Source organism: Bubalus bubalis, chromosome 4 (genome assembly GCF_019923935.1).
Source record: "Bubalus bubalis isolate 160015118507 breed Murrah chromosome 4, NDDB_SH_1, whole genome shotgun sequence".
NCBI classification, from domain to species: Eukaryota; Metazoa; Chordata; class Mammalia; order Artiodactyla; family Bovidae; genus Bubalus; species Bubalus bubalis.
Window position 1 is genome coordinate 31,169,564 of NC_059160.1, and position 18,542 is coordinate 31,188,105.

The 18,542-nt window shown below is 38.4% G+C and overlaps 1 protein-coding gene across 1 annotated transcript; it reads left to right on the forward strand.

The window, feature by feature from the left end:
• Positions 1 to 3: 3 nt before the first annotated feature.
• On the forward strand, positions 4 to 17,320 carry GOLT1B (golgi transport 1B). Its single transcript, XM_006067635.4, has 5 exons — positions 4 to 160; positions 10,011 to 10,102; positions 11,689 to 11,867; positions 12,585 to 12,666; positions 14,812 to 17,320. The coding sequence occupies exons 1-5, from the start codon at positions 136 to 138 to the stop codon at positions 14,848 to 14,850; spliced, it is 417 nt and encodes a 138-aa protein (XP_006067697.1). The 5' UTR covers positions 4 to 135; the 3' UTR covers positions 14,851 to 17,320.
• Positions 17,321 to 18,542: the final 1,222 nt, after the last annotated feature.

Genomic DNA, 18,542 nt, shown 5'->3' on the forward strand with positions numbered 1-18,542 from the left:
GGGTGGGGGCGGCTGCGTGTTTCCGGAAGACGTGGCGGCTCTCGCCTGGGCTGCTTCCCGGCTTCATTCTCTCCACTTCGCTCCACACCCAGGGCGCTCCGAGGTGCTGTTGCCGCCGCCCTCACCTCTGCAGCCATGATCTCGTTAACGGACACACAGAGTAAGCACCTGCCCCGAGGCCCCGCCTCAAGCCCCGCACACACCTTCCTCAGTCTGGGTCTCGCCCGCCTTCCCCTCCGCTTGCCCGGGTCAATGAATGAAGCTCCGCGATGGGGGCGGTGGCCTGCAATACTCAGCTAGGACTGCGGGACCCTGGAGGGCTTCCTGGAGGAGCCGGGTGCTGGACTTGCGGCTGCGGACCTGGCGGGAGGGGAGAGTCAGTGGGGTCTGGGGAGACGCCCGAGCTAGGGAGGGGGAGCTTTCGCCGAGCGCGCGGGGGTCGCGCCGCTCTCACTCTCAGGAAGATGGTCGCTTTGTTCCTGCGGGCGGCCGCGAGAGAAAGTTTGATGCGCGATGCCAGCGGCCCACTCTTGGGGATATTTTTGCACTTGACATACTTGGGGTCCTCTACAAGTTACTGCTGGTGGTTTGGAGGCCGTGTTTTAAATGTCATCCATGATAGGCTCTTTTTGGAAATGTGCTTACGCTTAAATATTTTGAGTATTTGCTTTTTGCCACCACTGGAAGCAACCTTTTAAAAATCCCTTGAAATAGCTTCACTTTTCTACCGGCTGCTGTCTTCCCAATCGTAAACTTTGTGTTCAGTTAAACGACTTCTTTCGTTAATATTGTATGTTGTGCTTTGTGGTATGTTTTATTATTTTAGCATCTTTCTGTCTGCCACTGAGTTCTCCAGCCTATCTTATCTCTAAGATTGATATTGCTGTCTGTTTTCTTTCAATATAAAATTTCCCTTTCAATATAAAATATAAAAGGGGTAGTTTTCTACCCCTTTTTGTCAGTGTTAATAATTTTGTATTTACGTATCTGCCACCCCTGTGCTTCCTGTCTTTTGATGGTAGTGATAGTCTTTTTAATCTCACTTTATTTTATCTGCCATGCCTTTTTTTTATTCTGTATAACTTAATTGAATTTTAAAGATTTTTAAGAATTTAACAGTCTTGGAATAAAAAATAGAACTTCCTTTAAAGATGGCTTTTTTTTTTTCTTTCTTTCTTTTTTTAAATTTTATTTTATTTTTAAACTTTACAATACTGTATCGGTTTTGCCAAATATCGAAATGAATCTGCCACAGGTATACATGTGTTCCCCACCCTGAACCCTCCTCCCTCTTCCCTCCCCATACCATCCCTCTGGGTCGTCCCAGTGCACCAGCCCCAAGCATCCAGTATTGTGCATTGAACCTGGACTGGCGACTAGTTTCATGTATTATATTATACATGTTTCAATGCCATTCTCCCAAATCTTCCCACCCTCTCCCCCTCCCACAGAGTCCATAAGACTGTTCTATACATCAGTGTCTCTTTTGCTGTCTCGTATACAGGGTTATTGTTACCATCTTTCTAAATTCCATATATATGCGTTAGTATACTGTATTGGTGTTTTTCTTTCTGGCTTACTTCACTCTGTATAATAGGCTCCAGTTTGATCCACCTCATTAGAACTGATTCAAATGTATTCTTTTTTTTTTTTTTTTTTGAGGTACTTTATTTTTTTTTTTATTTTATTTTTAAACTTTACAAAATTGTATTAGTTTTGCCAAATATCAAAATGAATCCGCCACAGGTATACATGTGTTCCCCATCCTGAACCCTCCTCCCTCCTCCCTCCCCATACCATCCCTCTGGGTCATCTCAGTGCACTAGCCCCAAGCATCCAGTATCGTGCATTGAACCTGGACTGGCAACTCGTTTCATACATGATATTTTCAAATGTATTCTTTTTAATGGCTGAGTAATACTCCACTGTGTATATGTACCATAGCTTTCTCATCCATTCATCTGCTGATGGACATCCAGGTTGCTTCCATGTCCTGGCTATTATAAATAGTGCTGCGATGAACATTGGGGTACACGTGTCTCTTTCCCTTCTGGTTTCCTCAGTGTGTATGCCCAGCAGTGGGATTGCTGGATCATAAGGCAGTTCTATTTCCAGTTTTTTAAGGAATCTCTACACTGTTCTCCATAGTGGCTGTACTAGTTTGCATTCCCACCAACAGTGTAAGAGGGTTCCCTTTTCTCCACACCCTCTCCAGCAAAAAAATGGCTTATTTTAAAGTGAAGTCGTAAGGTTTGGATTCAAGTCTTGACTAAGTTGAACTTCACCAAGCTGCTTATAACTCCTGCACACACTGCCACCCCAGGAAGGGTCCCTCCCTTCCTCAGATTGAACTGGGTCTGCACCTTGAGTGCCCATTTTGGTGTATCTGTTCTGATCAGAGAAAATACAGTGTCCTTTTCTGTTTCTAGGTTTTTGTGTTTGAGTTGGTTTTTTGTTTTGGTTTGGTTTGGTTTAGTGTTATAATAAAACTACCGATTATATAAAAGCATCTCATATCAGTTTACCATGTGCTTTCGTGTAAAATGTTTTCTTTAGTTCTAAGAGCCTTGTAAAGCAAAGAAGAATATATCTCTTGTATAAATTAAAGAAGGCTCAAAAGAAATCCAGTGTATAATCATGAGGAAAGCGAGAGAAACAAGATTTGATCCCAGGTCTGCAGGCTCAAAAATCTTTGTTCTTTTCACTGTATCCTGCTAGCATCTAAGAAGACTTGATGTTAAGTTTATTTGAAATCTATCTTAGAGGGATGAAATTTTCCCATAGCAAAAAATAGTTTCAACAGTAGATATTTATTCTTTAGAATTATGCATTGATTTTTTGAGAGATTGGGTAGAATATTCAGAGCCTATTTTTGTTATGAGGCAGAACTCTGGTCCTCTTGACTGAAACCCAGAATTTAGCAGAATACTATACATAAATTGCTAGAATTTATTTCTAATAGTACTACTAATTACTCAGAGGAGGTACTTGATCTTTACGTAGTTTTCCTATCTGTTAATACTCCTGTCTGAGTCTGTGATTATTACATATATATATTATTTACTTACCCTGGGCATATAGATTCTCCTAATTTACATCCTTCCAAAAACCAGAATGAGGGGGTTGGGTTGGAATATGGGCAGAATAGGCAGCATTCTCCTCACTTCATTACAGTGATGAAGAGGAGGAAATTAAACTCTTTGCTGCTCATTTGCTGAATGTTTTAAATAGATAATGGATGAGAATACAAAATGATTAGTGGACCAAAAGCTCTTCGGATTTCAACTGGTGTTTGTGTGTGTGTTCAACTGTAGGAGTTGGCCATCATTCAAGTGACTTACCAAGATTATTCTGGGATCCCGATTCTGGGAGACAGTGATCAAGTACTGGTCATAGTAAAAAAGCAATTCATGACTTTTTAAGGGAATTCTGTAATCCCTTCGAGTACCCCGCCCCCAAAAAAACCCACAAAATTTATTGAGGAGGCTGGAGTGGGGCAGTTGCCGTGCTACCTCTAAAGCTTTACTTCATTATGTCACATTGCCTAAATTCTACCATGATGTTGAGTTGAGTTTTTATTATAACATTTTCTCTTTTTGAAAGGGCATAGACAGCGCTGCCTTGAAATGTCTTAAATAAGAAATCAAAGTGCTTAAGGTGATTGTCATTGGACTAAGAATATCTCTCCTTGTCAAATTTCTACAATAAGCTTTTGATTTTAGATAAATTACTTTTATTAGATTTTTTAATCAGATTGTGCTTTAAAAATACACATGCCTATGTGCATGTGCACATGCACGCATGCACGTGTGCAAGAAGAATGAAGCTTTAATAACGCACAAGAGAATACGTTTATTTTCAGTCAGTTCAGTTGCTCAGTCGTGTCCGACTCCTTGCGACCCCATGGACTGCAGCACACCAGGCTTCCCTGTCCATCACCAACTCTGAGAGCTTACTCAAACTCATGTCCATTGAGTCAGTGATGCCATCCAACCATCTCATCCTCTGTCGTCCCCTTCTCCTCCTGCATTCAATCTTTCCCAGCATCAGGGTCTTTTCAGATGAGTCACTTCTTCTCATGATATGGCCAAAGGATTGGACTTTCAGCTTCAGCATCAGTCCTTCCAATGACTATTCAACTGATTTCCTTTAGGATTGACTGGTTGGATCTCCTTGCAGTCCAAGGGACTCTTGAGAGTCTTCTCCAGCATCACAGTTCAAAAGCATCAGTTCTCTGGCACTCAGCTTTTTTTAGTCCAACTCCCACATCCATGCATGACTACTGGAAAAACCATACCTTTGACTAGATGGACCTTTGTTGGCAAAGTAATATCTCTGCTTTTTAATATGCTATCTAGTTGGGTCATAACTTTTCTTCCAAGGAGCAAGCGTCTTTTAATTTCATGGGTGCAGTCACCATCTACAGTGATTTTGGAGCCCAAGAAAATAAAGTCTGTAATTATTTCCATTGTTTCCCCATCTATTTGCCATGAAATGTTGGGACCAGATGCCATGATCTTAATTTTCTGAATGTTGAGCTTTAAGCCAACTTTTTCATTATCCTTTTTCACTTTCATCAAGAGGCTCTTTAGTTCCTCTTCACTTTTCCTTTTTTTTTTTTTAATTTTATTTTATTTTTAAATTTTACATAATTGTATTAGTTTTGCCAAATATCAAAATGAATCCGCCACAAGTATACATGTGTTCCCCATCCAGAACCCTCCTCCCTCCTCCCTCCCCATACCATCCCTCTGGGTCGTCCCAGTGCACCAGCCCCAAGCATCCAGTATCGTGCATCAAACCTGGACTGGCAACTCGTTTCATACATGATATTTTACATGATTCAATGCCATTCTCCCAAATCTTCCCACCCTCTCCCTCTCCCACAGAGTCCATAAGACTGTTCTATACATCAGTGTCTCTTTTGCTGTCTCGTACACAGGGTTATTGTTACCATCTTTCTAAATTCCATATATATGCGTGAGTATACTGTATTGGTGTTTCTACCATAAGGGTGGTGTCATCTGCATATCTGAGGTTACTGATATTCCTCCCAGCAATCTTGATTCCAGCTTGTGCTTTATCCAGTCCAGTGTTTCTCATGATATACTCTGCATATAAGTTAAATAAGCAGGGTGACAATATACAGCCTTGACATACTCCTTTTCTGATTTGGAACCAGTCTATTGTTCCATGTCCAGTTCTAACTGTTGCTTCTTGACCTGCATACGGATTTCTCAGGAGGCAGGTCAGGTAATCTGGTATTCCCATCCCATGTGGGCAACTTAAGACTCAGATTAGTAACTCATCCTTAATCACAGAAACGGCAGATGTGTGTGTATGGAGGGGGACGGGTGTTAGGTGGGAGGGGAGTGGTGTGGGGTTTGGATAGAATTCAAATCTAGTCTTGAGGCTCCACAGTTTATAACTTGGGAACTGAAACATTCCACTGCTTTACCCAGTGCAGTCCAGCAAGAGAGAGTTGCCTCTAACATTTTTGCCAAAACACTAGCAGGTTATTGCCAAATAGTCGCTGATGTGAATGGGTCAAAAGGCTCAAACTGGCCTCACTGTTCCATTTTCTCCCCTCCAGTTCTTCCCTAAGCCTATGTATTCACAAGCCCTCTGGTTATTCAACCCTACTTGGAGCTGCCCTCTCACCATCAGAATCAAACCCAGTAAAATAAACGTGCTGTTCATGCTGAACAGCGAGGCCAGTTTGAGTCTTTTGACACATTCAAATTAGGGACTATGTGGCAATAACCTGCTGGTGTTTCAGCAAAAATGTTAGCGGCAACCCTCTCTTGCTGGACTGTACTGGGTAAAGCAGTGGAATGTTTCAGTTCCCGTGATATAGTTATAAGCTGTGGAGCCTCAAGACTAGATTTGAATTCTAGCCAAACCCCACACACTCCCCTCCCACTCAGCACCCGTCCCCCTCCACACACACCTATATTTGCCGATTCTGTGATCAAGGATGAGTTACTAATCTGAGTCTTAAGTTGCCCACATGAAACATGGAGCCAGTAATACTTTTTAACCCCCCAGTTTTGCCAAAGGAATTAGGACATTTGTTTAGACATCTCATGGCTCAGACAGTAAAGCGTCTGTCTGCAATGCAGGATCAATCCCTGGGTCGGGAAGATCCCCTGGAGAAGGAAATGGCAGCCCACTCCAGGACTCTTGCCTGGAAAATCCCATGGATGGAGGAGCCTGGGAGGCTACAGTCCATGGGGTCTCAAAGAGTCGGACACGACTGAGCAATGTCACTTTCACTTTCATTCATTAAATGTAAAACCATATATATTGTCTTTCTTTTTCACTGTAGTTTTTAATAACATAACTGACATTATGTTAGTAACAAGCTGATTATATTAAACTTAAATCACCTAAAGATGTTTCTCCCAGAAGTTCAGCATACCCCAATACCCTAGAGTTTCATTTAATCTGATGTATTTAACTGGGGGGAGGGGGATCCTTTGGGAAGCAGTATGGCATGATGGTTAAGCACAGGGACTTTGGATTTGAATAGACCTGAGTTCAAATGCTTAACCAGGTGTGTGACTTTGGGCAAATGAAGTCAGTTCTCTAAACCTCAGTTTCCTCCATCTCTAAGATGCTATAATGATACCTACCTTGCAATATTACTGGGAGAATTAAGTTCTATAAGAGATGTGAAGCACTTCATAATGGCCAATTCATTGTAAATTCTCAGCATATAGTATGTTTATTGCCATATAATTTACTTTCTGAAGAAACATTTCAACATGTCTATGTTATCATTAGGACTTGTTAAAAAAAATAGAAATGGGTTGTATTTAAGTAACTGTGAACTTCCTGATGTTCAAGCTGGTTTTAGAAAAGGCAGAGGAACCAGAGATCAAATTGCCAACATCCGCTGGATCATGGAAAAAGCAAGAGAGTTCCAGAAAAACATCTATTTCTGCTTTATTGACTATGCCAAAACCTTTGACTGTGTGGATCACAATAAACTGTGGAAAATTCTGAAAGAGATGGGAATACCAGACCACCTGACCTGCCTCTTGAGAAATTTGTATGCAGGTCAGGAAGCAACAGTTAGAACTGGACATGGAACAACAGACTGGTTCCAAATAGGAAAAGGAGTACTTCAAGGCTGTATATTGTCACCCTGTTTATTTAACTTATATGCAGAGTACATCATGAGAAACGCTGGACTGGAAGAAGCACAAGCTGGAATCAAGATTGCCGGGAGAAATATCAATAACCTCAGATATGCAGATGACACCACCCTTATGGCAGAAAGTGAAGAGGAACTCAAAAGCCTCTTGATGAAAGTGAAAGTGGAGAGTGAAAAAGTTGGCTTAAAGCTCAACATTCAGAAAACGAAGATCATGTCATCTGGTCCCATCACTTCATGGGAAATAGATGGGGAAACAGTGTCAGACTTGATTTTTCTGGGCTCCAGAATCACTGCAGATGGTGACTTCAGCCATAAAATTAAAAGACACTTACTCCTTGGAAGGAAAGTTATGACCAACCTAGATAGCATATTCAAAAGCAGAAACATTACTTTGCCAACAAAGGTCCATCTAGTCAAGGCTATGGTTTTTCCAGTGGTCATGCATGGATGTGAGAGTTGGACTGTGAAGAAGGCTGAGCGCCGAAGAATTGATGCTTTTGAACTGTGGTGTTGGAGAAGACTCTTGAGAGTCCCTTGGACTGCAAGGAGATCCAACCAGTCCATTCTGAAGGAGATCAGCCCTGGGATTGCTTTGGAAGGAATGATGCTAAAGCTGAAACTCCAGTACCTTGGCCACCTCATGGGAAGAGTTGACTCACTGGAAAAGACTCTGATGCTGGGAGGGATTGGGGGCAAGAGGACAAGGGGACGACAGAGGATGAGATGGCTGGATGGCATCACTGACTCGATGGACGTGCGTCTGGGTGAACTCCGGGAGTTGGTGATGGACAGAGAGGCCTGGCATGCTGCGATTCATGGAGTCGCAAAGAGTCGGACACGACTGAACTGAACTGAACTAAGTAACCCAGCTGCCAGTGATTAAATCTTAACTGCTAGTTATTTAACGTATTGTTACTTGTTCATTTGTCCATATTTTTCTCTCAGAAATTATGTCTGACATCTGAATAGTTATTTTGGTAAGTTCTCCTGAAGCATTTAAGCATGAAAGTATCAGCCTCCAACTTTCATGAGAATTTATGTCCATGGTATACACTTTGCAGTGTATTTATGGACAGGTACTTTGCTGACAAAGGTCCATATAGTCAAAGCTATGATTTTTCCAGTAGTCTTGTATGGATGTGAGAGTTGGACCATAAAGAAAGCTGAGTGGCACCGAAGAATTGATGCTTTCCAAATGTGGTGTTGGAGAAGACTCTTGAGAGTCCCTTGGACTGTAAGTAGATCAAACCAGTCAGTCCTAAAGGAAATCAGTGCTGAATATTCACTGAAAGGACTGATGCTGAAGCTTCAATACTTTGGCCACCTGATGCTAAGAGCCAGCTCATTGGAAAAGACCCTGATGCTGGGAAAGATTGAAGCCTGGAGGAAAACAGGGACGACAGAGGATGAGATGGTTGGATGGCATCACCGACTCGATGGACATGAGTTTGAGTAAGCTCTGGGAGTTGATGGTGGACAGGGAAGCCTGGTGTGCTGCAGTCCACAGGGTCACAAAGAGTCGGACACAACTGAGTGACTGAACTGGACTGAATCTGAATTCTTTTAGTCTAACTCTCAGAGAAAAAGGTAGCTGGAATGGGAGGCAGTCATTAACTGTAAATTAAAGTGAAGGATGTTGAAGAAGACACGTAAATTTTTAACTCATTGGAACATTTTACATGGCTTAAATTTTTAAGGAGCTGTGACTTAGATTTTAGCTTGCTGGAGCTGAGGTAACAGATCAGAAATCACTACTGCGTATATAAAATTGTATTTCCCATAATATGGCAGTTTCAGTTCAGATCCATTATTTTCTACAGGTAGTGCTGCTAGGTAAAGTAAGGATTGGTGACTGTTTTCCTGCAAGCAAAACTAAAATGAGCAAGGAAGTAATTACATGGATTGTGCTTTGTAACATTAACAGATTAGTACAACTGTAACCATAAAAAGTTGAGACTCTTTAGAAGTACAGATAAGTCTAGGGAATGTAAAGGCAATAAAATTGTTAGTTTTATATAAAGAGTAAGCAGAGCCTTAAAAGCTTATACTTTCCACTACTCTATACTCAGTACCTAGAACAATTGCCAACATCTAGGAGTTGATCAACAATTTTTTGTTTCTGAGTGAAGAAGTAAAGACCCAGAGTGTTAATATTAGGTAAAACAGTGTTGGAGAGATGGTTTTAGGACTCAGACTAAATGTGTGAATAGGTGCATAGTTGAGAGAGACTTACAGTAGATAAATGCATAATAAACCATCAGGAAATCAAAGTGATGCCTCACCTTCTGAATATTAACTTTTAGAGGAGACAGCTACTTGATTCTCAAAATCTCTCGTGTTGCCATTGTGAGAAGCAGCGCATAATAGAGTGAAGTCTGTTGTACTGACGTCCTGTAGCATTTCTGGTAGGTTAAGCATTTTAAGAAGAAACTGCAGGTATTGTGCATATAAATACTAGTCCTGGAACATAAAAGGAGAAGAGGGGACAAAGTAAAAGTAAACCCATATACTTATGTCTGAAGCCAGAAGGTTTCTTGGGAGGAAAAAAATACATAACCAAAGGTTTAGAATCCTGATTCATCTTTCTCTATTATGGGTATGTTTGTGAGAAGTCCTCTGTTTCGTATAAGGAGCAGAAATTCTTAACTCATTTTAAATTTGAGAGTAATTTTCTGATGTTAATTTAATTTGTTATAGTTCATAAAGAACGTCATCATAAGTTAACCTGCAGTGTTGGGACCCATGTTTCCTTATCAGTCAAAAGACAAACTAAATCTTTCCTAGTTTACAGGAATCTGAATGTAACTTTACTTTTGCTCTACCCTTAACTGTATGACTTATGTTGCAGAAATTGGAATGGGATTAACAGGATTTGGAGTGTTCTTCCTATTCTTTGGAATGATCCTCTTTTTTGACAAAGCACTACTGGCTATTGGAAATGTGAGTGTTTCAACATATATTTTAACTACATTCATAATGAAATTTTAACTTAATACAAATGAATTATTGCCAGCTGTAAAACTGGGGGAAGATAATTCACTGTTACTCATATGAAGATTCCTGTTACATTTTCTGTTTCCATCAGGAATGAAACTTGCAAGCTTACTGTTTAAATAAAAGGTAAACACTTAATGAGGTTTTCTAATCCCATAACTGCTTGGTTAAATATTTTGGTATGTGATTTACAATAGAGTAAAATCAAGACTACCTCTGAGTAGTTCGAAGTAGATGACTTCAAAGCCCCATGTCTTGGTAAATTTGTTAATGTTGTTTTGACTTGAAATACCTGAGATTTAAAATTCACTTCAATAGCATAAGATGAAGAGTTTTTTAAAACCACTTCAACCTTTAAAATATATACCTCTATTAATAATTGGCTTGCTAAGAAAGGTGTGTATATTGTTTATTTGGAATGTATACTCTCTTTTCTATGGTGAAGGCTGTGCAAGAGCCCTAGAAATTAGTAACCCTCTTTAAAAAAGTGTTAGTTGCTCAGTCATGTCTGACTCTTAGCGCCCCCGTGGACTGTAGCCAGGGTCCTCTGTCCATGGATTTCTCCAGGCAAGACTACTGGAGTTGATTGCCATGCCCTCCTCCAGGGGATCTTCCCAACCCAGAGATTTACCGTCTGAGCCCCCAGGGAAGCCCAGTAACCCTCCTAAGAGGGCCGTAAAGTCATTGAGTAAGGATGGAATAGTTTGAAGTGTATATTAACATTGGGCTTTCAATTGGACACTGGAAAATATAAAGGATAACAAAATTGTTCAGAATTAATGTTTTAATAAACAATAACATCAACAGCGTTGGCATCTCAGAATGTGAAACTTAAACATTAGGCTTAATAAATATTTGTGTGAAATATTTTTCACCAAAGTACAGTAATGAAGAAAGGCAAGTGTTTGGCAATAAAACCTGGGAGAAAACAAATTTTTAGTTGACCACCATCTCTTGTCCGTTGTCTGAAAACATACAGAATATATTTGAGAAGGCACAGCTGTATTTCATATCAGCTGCTCCCAGACTTCTGGAATTAATAAAACTAGGATCTTCCTCCTGGGTTTGTGTGATTTCTTCTACTACCAAATGGGCCATGTCAGATTTTCGCCCATCTGTAGGAACTGCTGTCGGTCCTGATAAAAGTTTTCAGAACCGGGAGTCCCTTCAGTTGATATTTTACAGGCACCTACTCTCTTTCACCTTGCGACTCATCTTGTTAATTGACAAAGCTTTCGCCATCTAGCTAAACCTGGGGAAAGCACCGCAGGTGCAGACACCCGTGGGCAATGCCTCATTTGTCTTGCTTCTCTTCATCTGATCACAACAGAAGAGGGCTGAGCAGAGAGGGATGTAACTACCACTTTAACATGGTTCTGCCTCTTGAGTGCATCGGTGGCCTTCTCTGGCCAATTGGCCATGTTAAAACGCACATGTCTTAAACATTTATCGAATTTAGCTTTGACCTTCCTTTTCAAGCATAAACAATGCATTTAACTGCTTAACTATGTTGAATTTTCCTTCTCTTGCAGGTTTTATTTGTGGCTGGCTTGGCTTTTGTGATTGGTTTAGAAAGAACATTCAGATTCTTCTTCCAGAAACATAAAATGAAAGCTACAGGATTTTTCCTGGGTGGTGTGTTTGTGGTCCTGATTGGTTGGCCTTTGATAGGCATGATCTTTGAAATTTATGGATTCTTTCTCTTGTTCAGGTAAGTCAACTATTTTATTCTTTCAGTAAACCATTATGTCAGATAATTATTACAGAAACCCAGATGTGTTTATCAAGTGCAGATGATTGCTTGTGTCAGGGTATAAATTAACTTGTAAAGCATTTTCAATGCTATAAAATTTACTTTGGTGGCATCTCAAGGCACTCTGTCTCTGTTTGCTGTTTTCATCAACCAACCAGTGATAGATCAATCCAGCATTTTAACGTGTAGAACCTGATACTGCACAGTTGCCACTTGATGATGCTTTCTTTAGTGTGTGCAGATGTTAAAAAATTTTGGACCAAATACATTATGGGAGGTTTTGATCATTTAATATTTTATGAATGCCACTTACCAAGTAAATAATAGTTTGCAATGTGAGAAAACACTTTTAAGTACGGTTGATTAAATTATTTATTCAAGAAAGGTATATCAAGTGCCAAATCTGCTTTAAGGAATCTCTCATTTCTGATCCATGAAATAGACTGTAAAGGAACTGGTGGGATATAGTAGTAATGTGGTTATAGATGTGCATGCAGAGTGTTACAGAGCACAACTAAAGAAGGGATCACATCCAGGGAGAGGGAAGAAATGGTAACTGAATTTTGAAGTTGCTTAAAAGTTCAAAATTTTAACAAAATTTCTTTTTATGTGGCTAACAGTGGATTTTGGTGATAGAGAATCTGTTTGTTCTAAGACCTTTTCCCCCTCTCCCAGGGGCTTCTTTCCTGTGGTTGTTGGCTTTATTAGAAGAGTGCCAGTCCTTGGATCACTCTTGAACTTACCTGGAATTAGATCGGTAAGTAATCCTATATTTAGCAACATATTTTTTTCAACCATTAAAATAAGTGCTCTCTGGGAGAAAGAATGGTTTGGGAGTTTGGGGTTAGCAGATGTAAACTATTATATTTGAAATGGATAAACAAGATCCTGCTGTATAGCACAGAGAGCTATATTCAGCATCCTGTGATAAATCATCACAGAAAAGAATATAAAAAAGAATATACGTATATATATGTATAACTGAATCACTTTGCTTTTACAGCAGAAATTAACACAATGTTGTAAATCAACTACAATTTTTAAATTGTTTAAATAAAATAAAAATTTTAAAGATAAATAATTGTTCTCTGATGCTTTTTTTAGAAATTTGAGGAATTGATAACATGATTGATATGTTTTTATTATGATATAAACAGTTGCATCACATAAATTGTGGTTACAATGAATAACAGAATATAATCATTACTAAACCTATAAAACCTGAAATTTGGTTTCACTGTATCCACATTTAATGTTGTTTTCCTTTTTTCATGTGACTTGGATTGCTATGCTACCTTTCTCTTTGAGAGTTCAAAGCACCTTTCAATTAACTTTTATAAGAGCTCTAATTTTAGAAGCAATAATATAAAAGAACACCATTATTTCTTACAAATAGGTTCTCTCTTAGACTGTATCACCAAATGGAGTGGGTTGAAACAATTAAATAAAGCATTGTGATACTGAGAGTCAGATGATAAAATTCTGTTTCCAGCTCTGTCCACAGTTAGAACAGTCTTGTCAAATCTGTATCTCCAGGGCAGGCCATCAACTTCTTACAGATGTTTGCAGATTTGCATAGATGCTTCTAGAGATACTCCATAGCATGTATTGAATTCTCAAAGAGCTAAAGGATGGCTTTCCCACCAAGGAATAGGTACCACTGTAAGCCTGATCTCATTTCAGTTTTAGAGTCAGAACCTCACAGCTCAGATAACCTAGATATTTGAAGTCACCTTTAGAGAGAAAATGTGCTTTCTCTCCACCTGAATTTGTCATAAAATTCTAATGAATCCATGAGTGCCAGTCACTTATTTGCAATAATATAAAATGTTGGGACCTAGGCTTATAGGGGTATATCCTGATTTCATTTGCATTAATCCCCAAACTCATACAATAGTCACTGTTGTTTATACTTAGAATGTCTTTTGAATGTACTAAAACTTCTAGTTATATAGAGTTGTACTTATTAATCATGTCCCTAATTTAAGGATTCTTCAGTATTTGCATAAATGAACATTCAGTGCTATAAATTTTGTTTTCTACTATTGCTTCATTAAAATAAATAAGCATTTCTTAATATTATTATTTTTTTATTATTAAGTAAAAGTATGAATAGTGACATAAAACAAGGGGTTAAATGATTGCTACATTTTGATAGTATTGTAGCCACTTGGGTTATGTAACTTAATATCTTCACTAATTAATTTGTTTCAACATGTGTTTGCATCACCATCTGGAATGCTGAAGAAAGCCCAATTGCTTTATATTTGGGGTGGAGTAATCAAGTAAATAACCACTTACATTACTGTGTGTTAAAACTTATGTTCTGTAATTATCGATTTATGCTTGCATCATTAAGTCTCTTTTTAATGTCATTGCCACTTTCAGTCTGAAGTCCAGAATACACATTTAAAGTATTTTTAGTCAATAGCTGTTGTTAATTATTGAACTTAATGGAGCTAAATCTGTTTGTTCAAAGACTACATAGGCCCAGAAGAGATCCACAATAATGGTCAGTTGAAATAATATTATTGGGTTCATTAATGCATGAATGGCTGACATTTCAGCTTTTTTTTTTTTTTTTAATTTTTCTTTTGTTAAGCTAGAAGCGTTAACTTCATTTTATCCAGTTTTTTTAATTCATTGTGTTGCATTTCTCGTGTTGCACTTTTAAAGTCATATGTATAACATGTCATGCAAAAACTTGTAGAAAAAAAATTTTTTATATATATTTATGTGTCAGAAGATGGTGAGTAGTACTGGATTAATCATTGTCAGTCATACCTTAAATTTCCACAAATCTTACAAAGCTGGGTTTTTAAATCAACATTTAAAGTGTTGATGTGATATTTTTAAGTGCTCTAGGCTTTCTTTTAACTCTCTGTTTTTCTTCTCCTTGCAGTTTGTAGATAAAGTCGGAGAAAGCAACAATATGGTATAACAACCATTGAATTGAAGACTCATTTAAAATATTGTATTATTTATAAAACCCTTTGAAGAATATTCAGCACAAAATTAAATTACCTGAAATAGCTTGTAATGTTCTTTACAGAAGTTTAAAACGTATAGCCTGCAAAGTACCAACAACAGTTAACAAAGAAGCGATGAAAACAGGCTTCTAACCAAGTCATCTAAGAGGTCAGCAAGCAAACCGAAGGAGGTGAAATCTATGTTATATGCATATTGAAACTTTTAAAGGCCATTTTTATTATTTTTCCACAATGTGCAAAACACAGCCATCCTTAGAGGACTGTAATCCCTATTTCTTTCCTTCTTATGTTCAAGATGCAAGCATATCCATAGGCATTTGCTTTTTAGAAGTGTCCACTGCAATGGCAAAAATATTTCCAGTTGCACTGTGTCTCTGAAAATGATGCATGAGTTAGATTGGATTATGTCATTTTAATCTATTAAAACCAGGAAAACCCAGTGTTGATGTATGAATCCCTTTTTTTTTTTTTTTTTTTGGTAAGAATATGGTTAAAATAAAACTTTCATGGTTCTTCTGAATCTTAATATTTTAAAACCAGATGAAAATCCGACCTAGATATTCTTTGTTGTAATGTTGCAAAGGTCATTCTTTACTAGCTTACAGTTTCTAAGTTACAGCTCACTCAGCACTTTTTCCTTCAGCAACACACTCTGGAAATCCTGATATTCCTTGGGACTCTCATCTGAGCGTCTGTATCTTTCATGACACATGAGCATTTAACAGAAAGCCATCTCGGCCATGAAACAGTCTGTTACAAAGCTTGTTTCACTAAATGGTTTGTTCTTTAAGATACTAAGTGATACAACCCAAGTGAGATTTTTCCATGTCATGATCCAGTTTTTCCTTTTATTTTTTTTTAATTTTAGCAGTGGTTTATTATTTTGCTTTTCATACATTGGAATAACTACTGGTAATTTTTACTTCAAGATGTAACATGTTATAAGGTTAAGTTTACAGCTGTTTTTTAAAGGGCTATTCACAGAAGCCAATTTTTCCCTTATTTTCAGCTTTTTCCTAATATAAAAATCAGTATGCATAATGTGTGTTTCATACACTCGCTCTTCATCTTGAATTCATGGAGAGAATATCTGAGTTCACACGCAAAAGTTACTTTACCGCAATTAAACTGGCTATAGTTCTGAAAAACATGACACTACAAAAATGATGTGTTGTTTTCTCCCTGTTGCTGCTCGATGCGCAGTAGGTAGGAAGCTGTGGGTGTTTCCTCAGTAGTAGTTTTCCAGGGAGGCACCCTTTTGTAGAGGTAGGAAGCCATTTCAAGAGTCATAGTACTATTTGTTTTACTACTAATGATTGTACTATTTGCTCATTTTTTTTAACAGTTGCAAAGCTTTTTAATACATAAAATCATAATTGAAATTTGTGATTTTTATTTAGAAACATGTCTACAAGATACATTATTGCCTATGTTACTAGTAGTTAAGTCTCTTGATGCACAGGGAAGTCCTATCCTTGCTCATCTAAAGAAAGAACGACTTGGTAGATAGTCCTAACGGTTCAGCCTTGTGGATTACTGTCTTTTCGGTACTGGCATTCAACTTATGATATAATCTGTGAACATAGATGATATTGATGAAATGAGACTCCTACCTCAATAGTTCATGGAATGATAAGAAACCTTTTGTTGTCTAATGTTCTTCAAAAAAGTACTATCCTCACTTGGAGAGTGTCAAATATCTATATACTTGCCATATAAGTTGCCCTGTGGGACTCTGTTATACATATTTTTGACTGACCCATATTATTAACAGTGGCTAGATAAGTCTACCTTTTTTAGAGCAAGAACAGTATCTGTTAATGTAAGGAGCATCTGTATTATTTAACTCCTTTGTAGACATGAATTTCTATCAAAATGTTCTTTGCACTGTAGCAGAGATCTCTTTTCTGAAACAATCTTGTTTCAGAAAACATTATTAGACAGAAGTGTATAAAGGATGTGATAATCTCCCAATAAGAATGAGAGGCTTGGAGCAGTTTTCAGTTTTATCAAATGTGAGTTTGGGACTGCTTGGCAGCATTGTATGTTTCTTAGAACCATTGATGAGGCTCTACTTTTAAACATAACTTGTTTTCTGACAGAAAACACTGTACATCATATTGTTTCTTCCTTTCCAAAATTAGTCTTCTGTCTGTGACAAAAAAAAAAAAAAAAAGCATTAGTTATTGCTACAAAGGTGGAAGAAAAGGTCTAATACTACTTAGCCTTAAGTGTTTCTGGCATTGTTCAAATCTATTTTCTGTAACAGAAACCTATTTGGAATGTTTTTCTTTTCCCCTTATACATTGTAATTCCTGGAATACTGCTGCTTTTAAAAGTCCCACAGATTATATGATCTAACAATTGAATATTGTAAATACACTTGTCTTACTTCTCAATAAAAGGGTACTTTTCTATTAATTGGTGGTTGTCTCAACTTGGGCTGCTAAAACAAAATTCCACAGACCAACTTACACAACAGATGTTAGTTCTGATTGTTCTGGATTCTGGAAAGTCCAAAATGAAGATTCTGGCAGATTCAGTTCCTGGAGGGCCCTCTTTCTAGCTTGCAGACAACTGCCTTCTTACTGTGTCCTCACATGACATAGAAAAAGAGAATGAGCTCTCATCTCTCTTCTAATAAGGACACTAATCCCTTCATGAGGCATCCCATCTTGGTCACCTCATCTAAACTGAACTACCTCCCCATGGCCCACCCCCAGTGCCAGCATATTGGCGGTTGAGTTTTCAACGTATAAGTTTGAAGGGAACAAAACTTCAATCCATAACAATGGTCAGATGTATTTTTATTATGAAATTCTAAAAATTGAGCATTGTACAATAACCCAACTTGTGTTTTAAATTGATGGGAAAACAGTGGAAACAGTGTCAGACTTTATTTTGGGGGGCTCCAAAATCACTGCACATGGTGATTGCAGCCATGAAATTAAAAGACGCTTACTCCTTGGAAGGAAAGTTATGACCAACCTAGATAGCATATTCAAAAGCAGAGACATTACTTTGCCATCAAAGGTCCATCTAGCCAAGGCTATGGTTTTTCCTGTGGTCATGTATGGATGTGAGAGTTGGACTGTGAAGAAAGCTGAGCGCCAAAGAATTGATGCTTTTGAACTGTGGTGTTGGAGAAGACTCTTGAGAGTCCCTTGGACTGCAATAAGATCCAACCAGTCCATTCTAAAGGACATCAGTCCTGGGTGTTCTTTGGAAGAAGTGATGCTAAAGCTGAAACTCCAGTACTTTGGCCACCTCATGCGAAGAGTTGACTCATTGGAAAAGACTGATGCTGGGAGGGATTGGGGGCAGGAGGAGAAGGGGACGACAGGATTAGATGGCTGGATGGCATTACCAACTCAATGGACGTGAGTTTGAGTGAACTCCAGGAGTTGGTGATGGACAGGGAGGCCTGGCATGCTGCAATTCATGGGGTCACAAAGAGTCGGACATGACTGAGTGACTGAACTGAACTGAACTGAATATGCAATTTTCTTTTTTATAGAAGGATCATCACATCTTTCATTTCCAAATTGTTTAATTATAATCAGAAATAGGCTTCAGGTAAAACAAAGTGAGCAGTGAATTTAGAAATTGGTGGAGGAATGCTTAATTTTTTTCTCAGCATGGA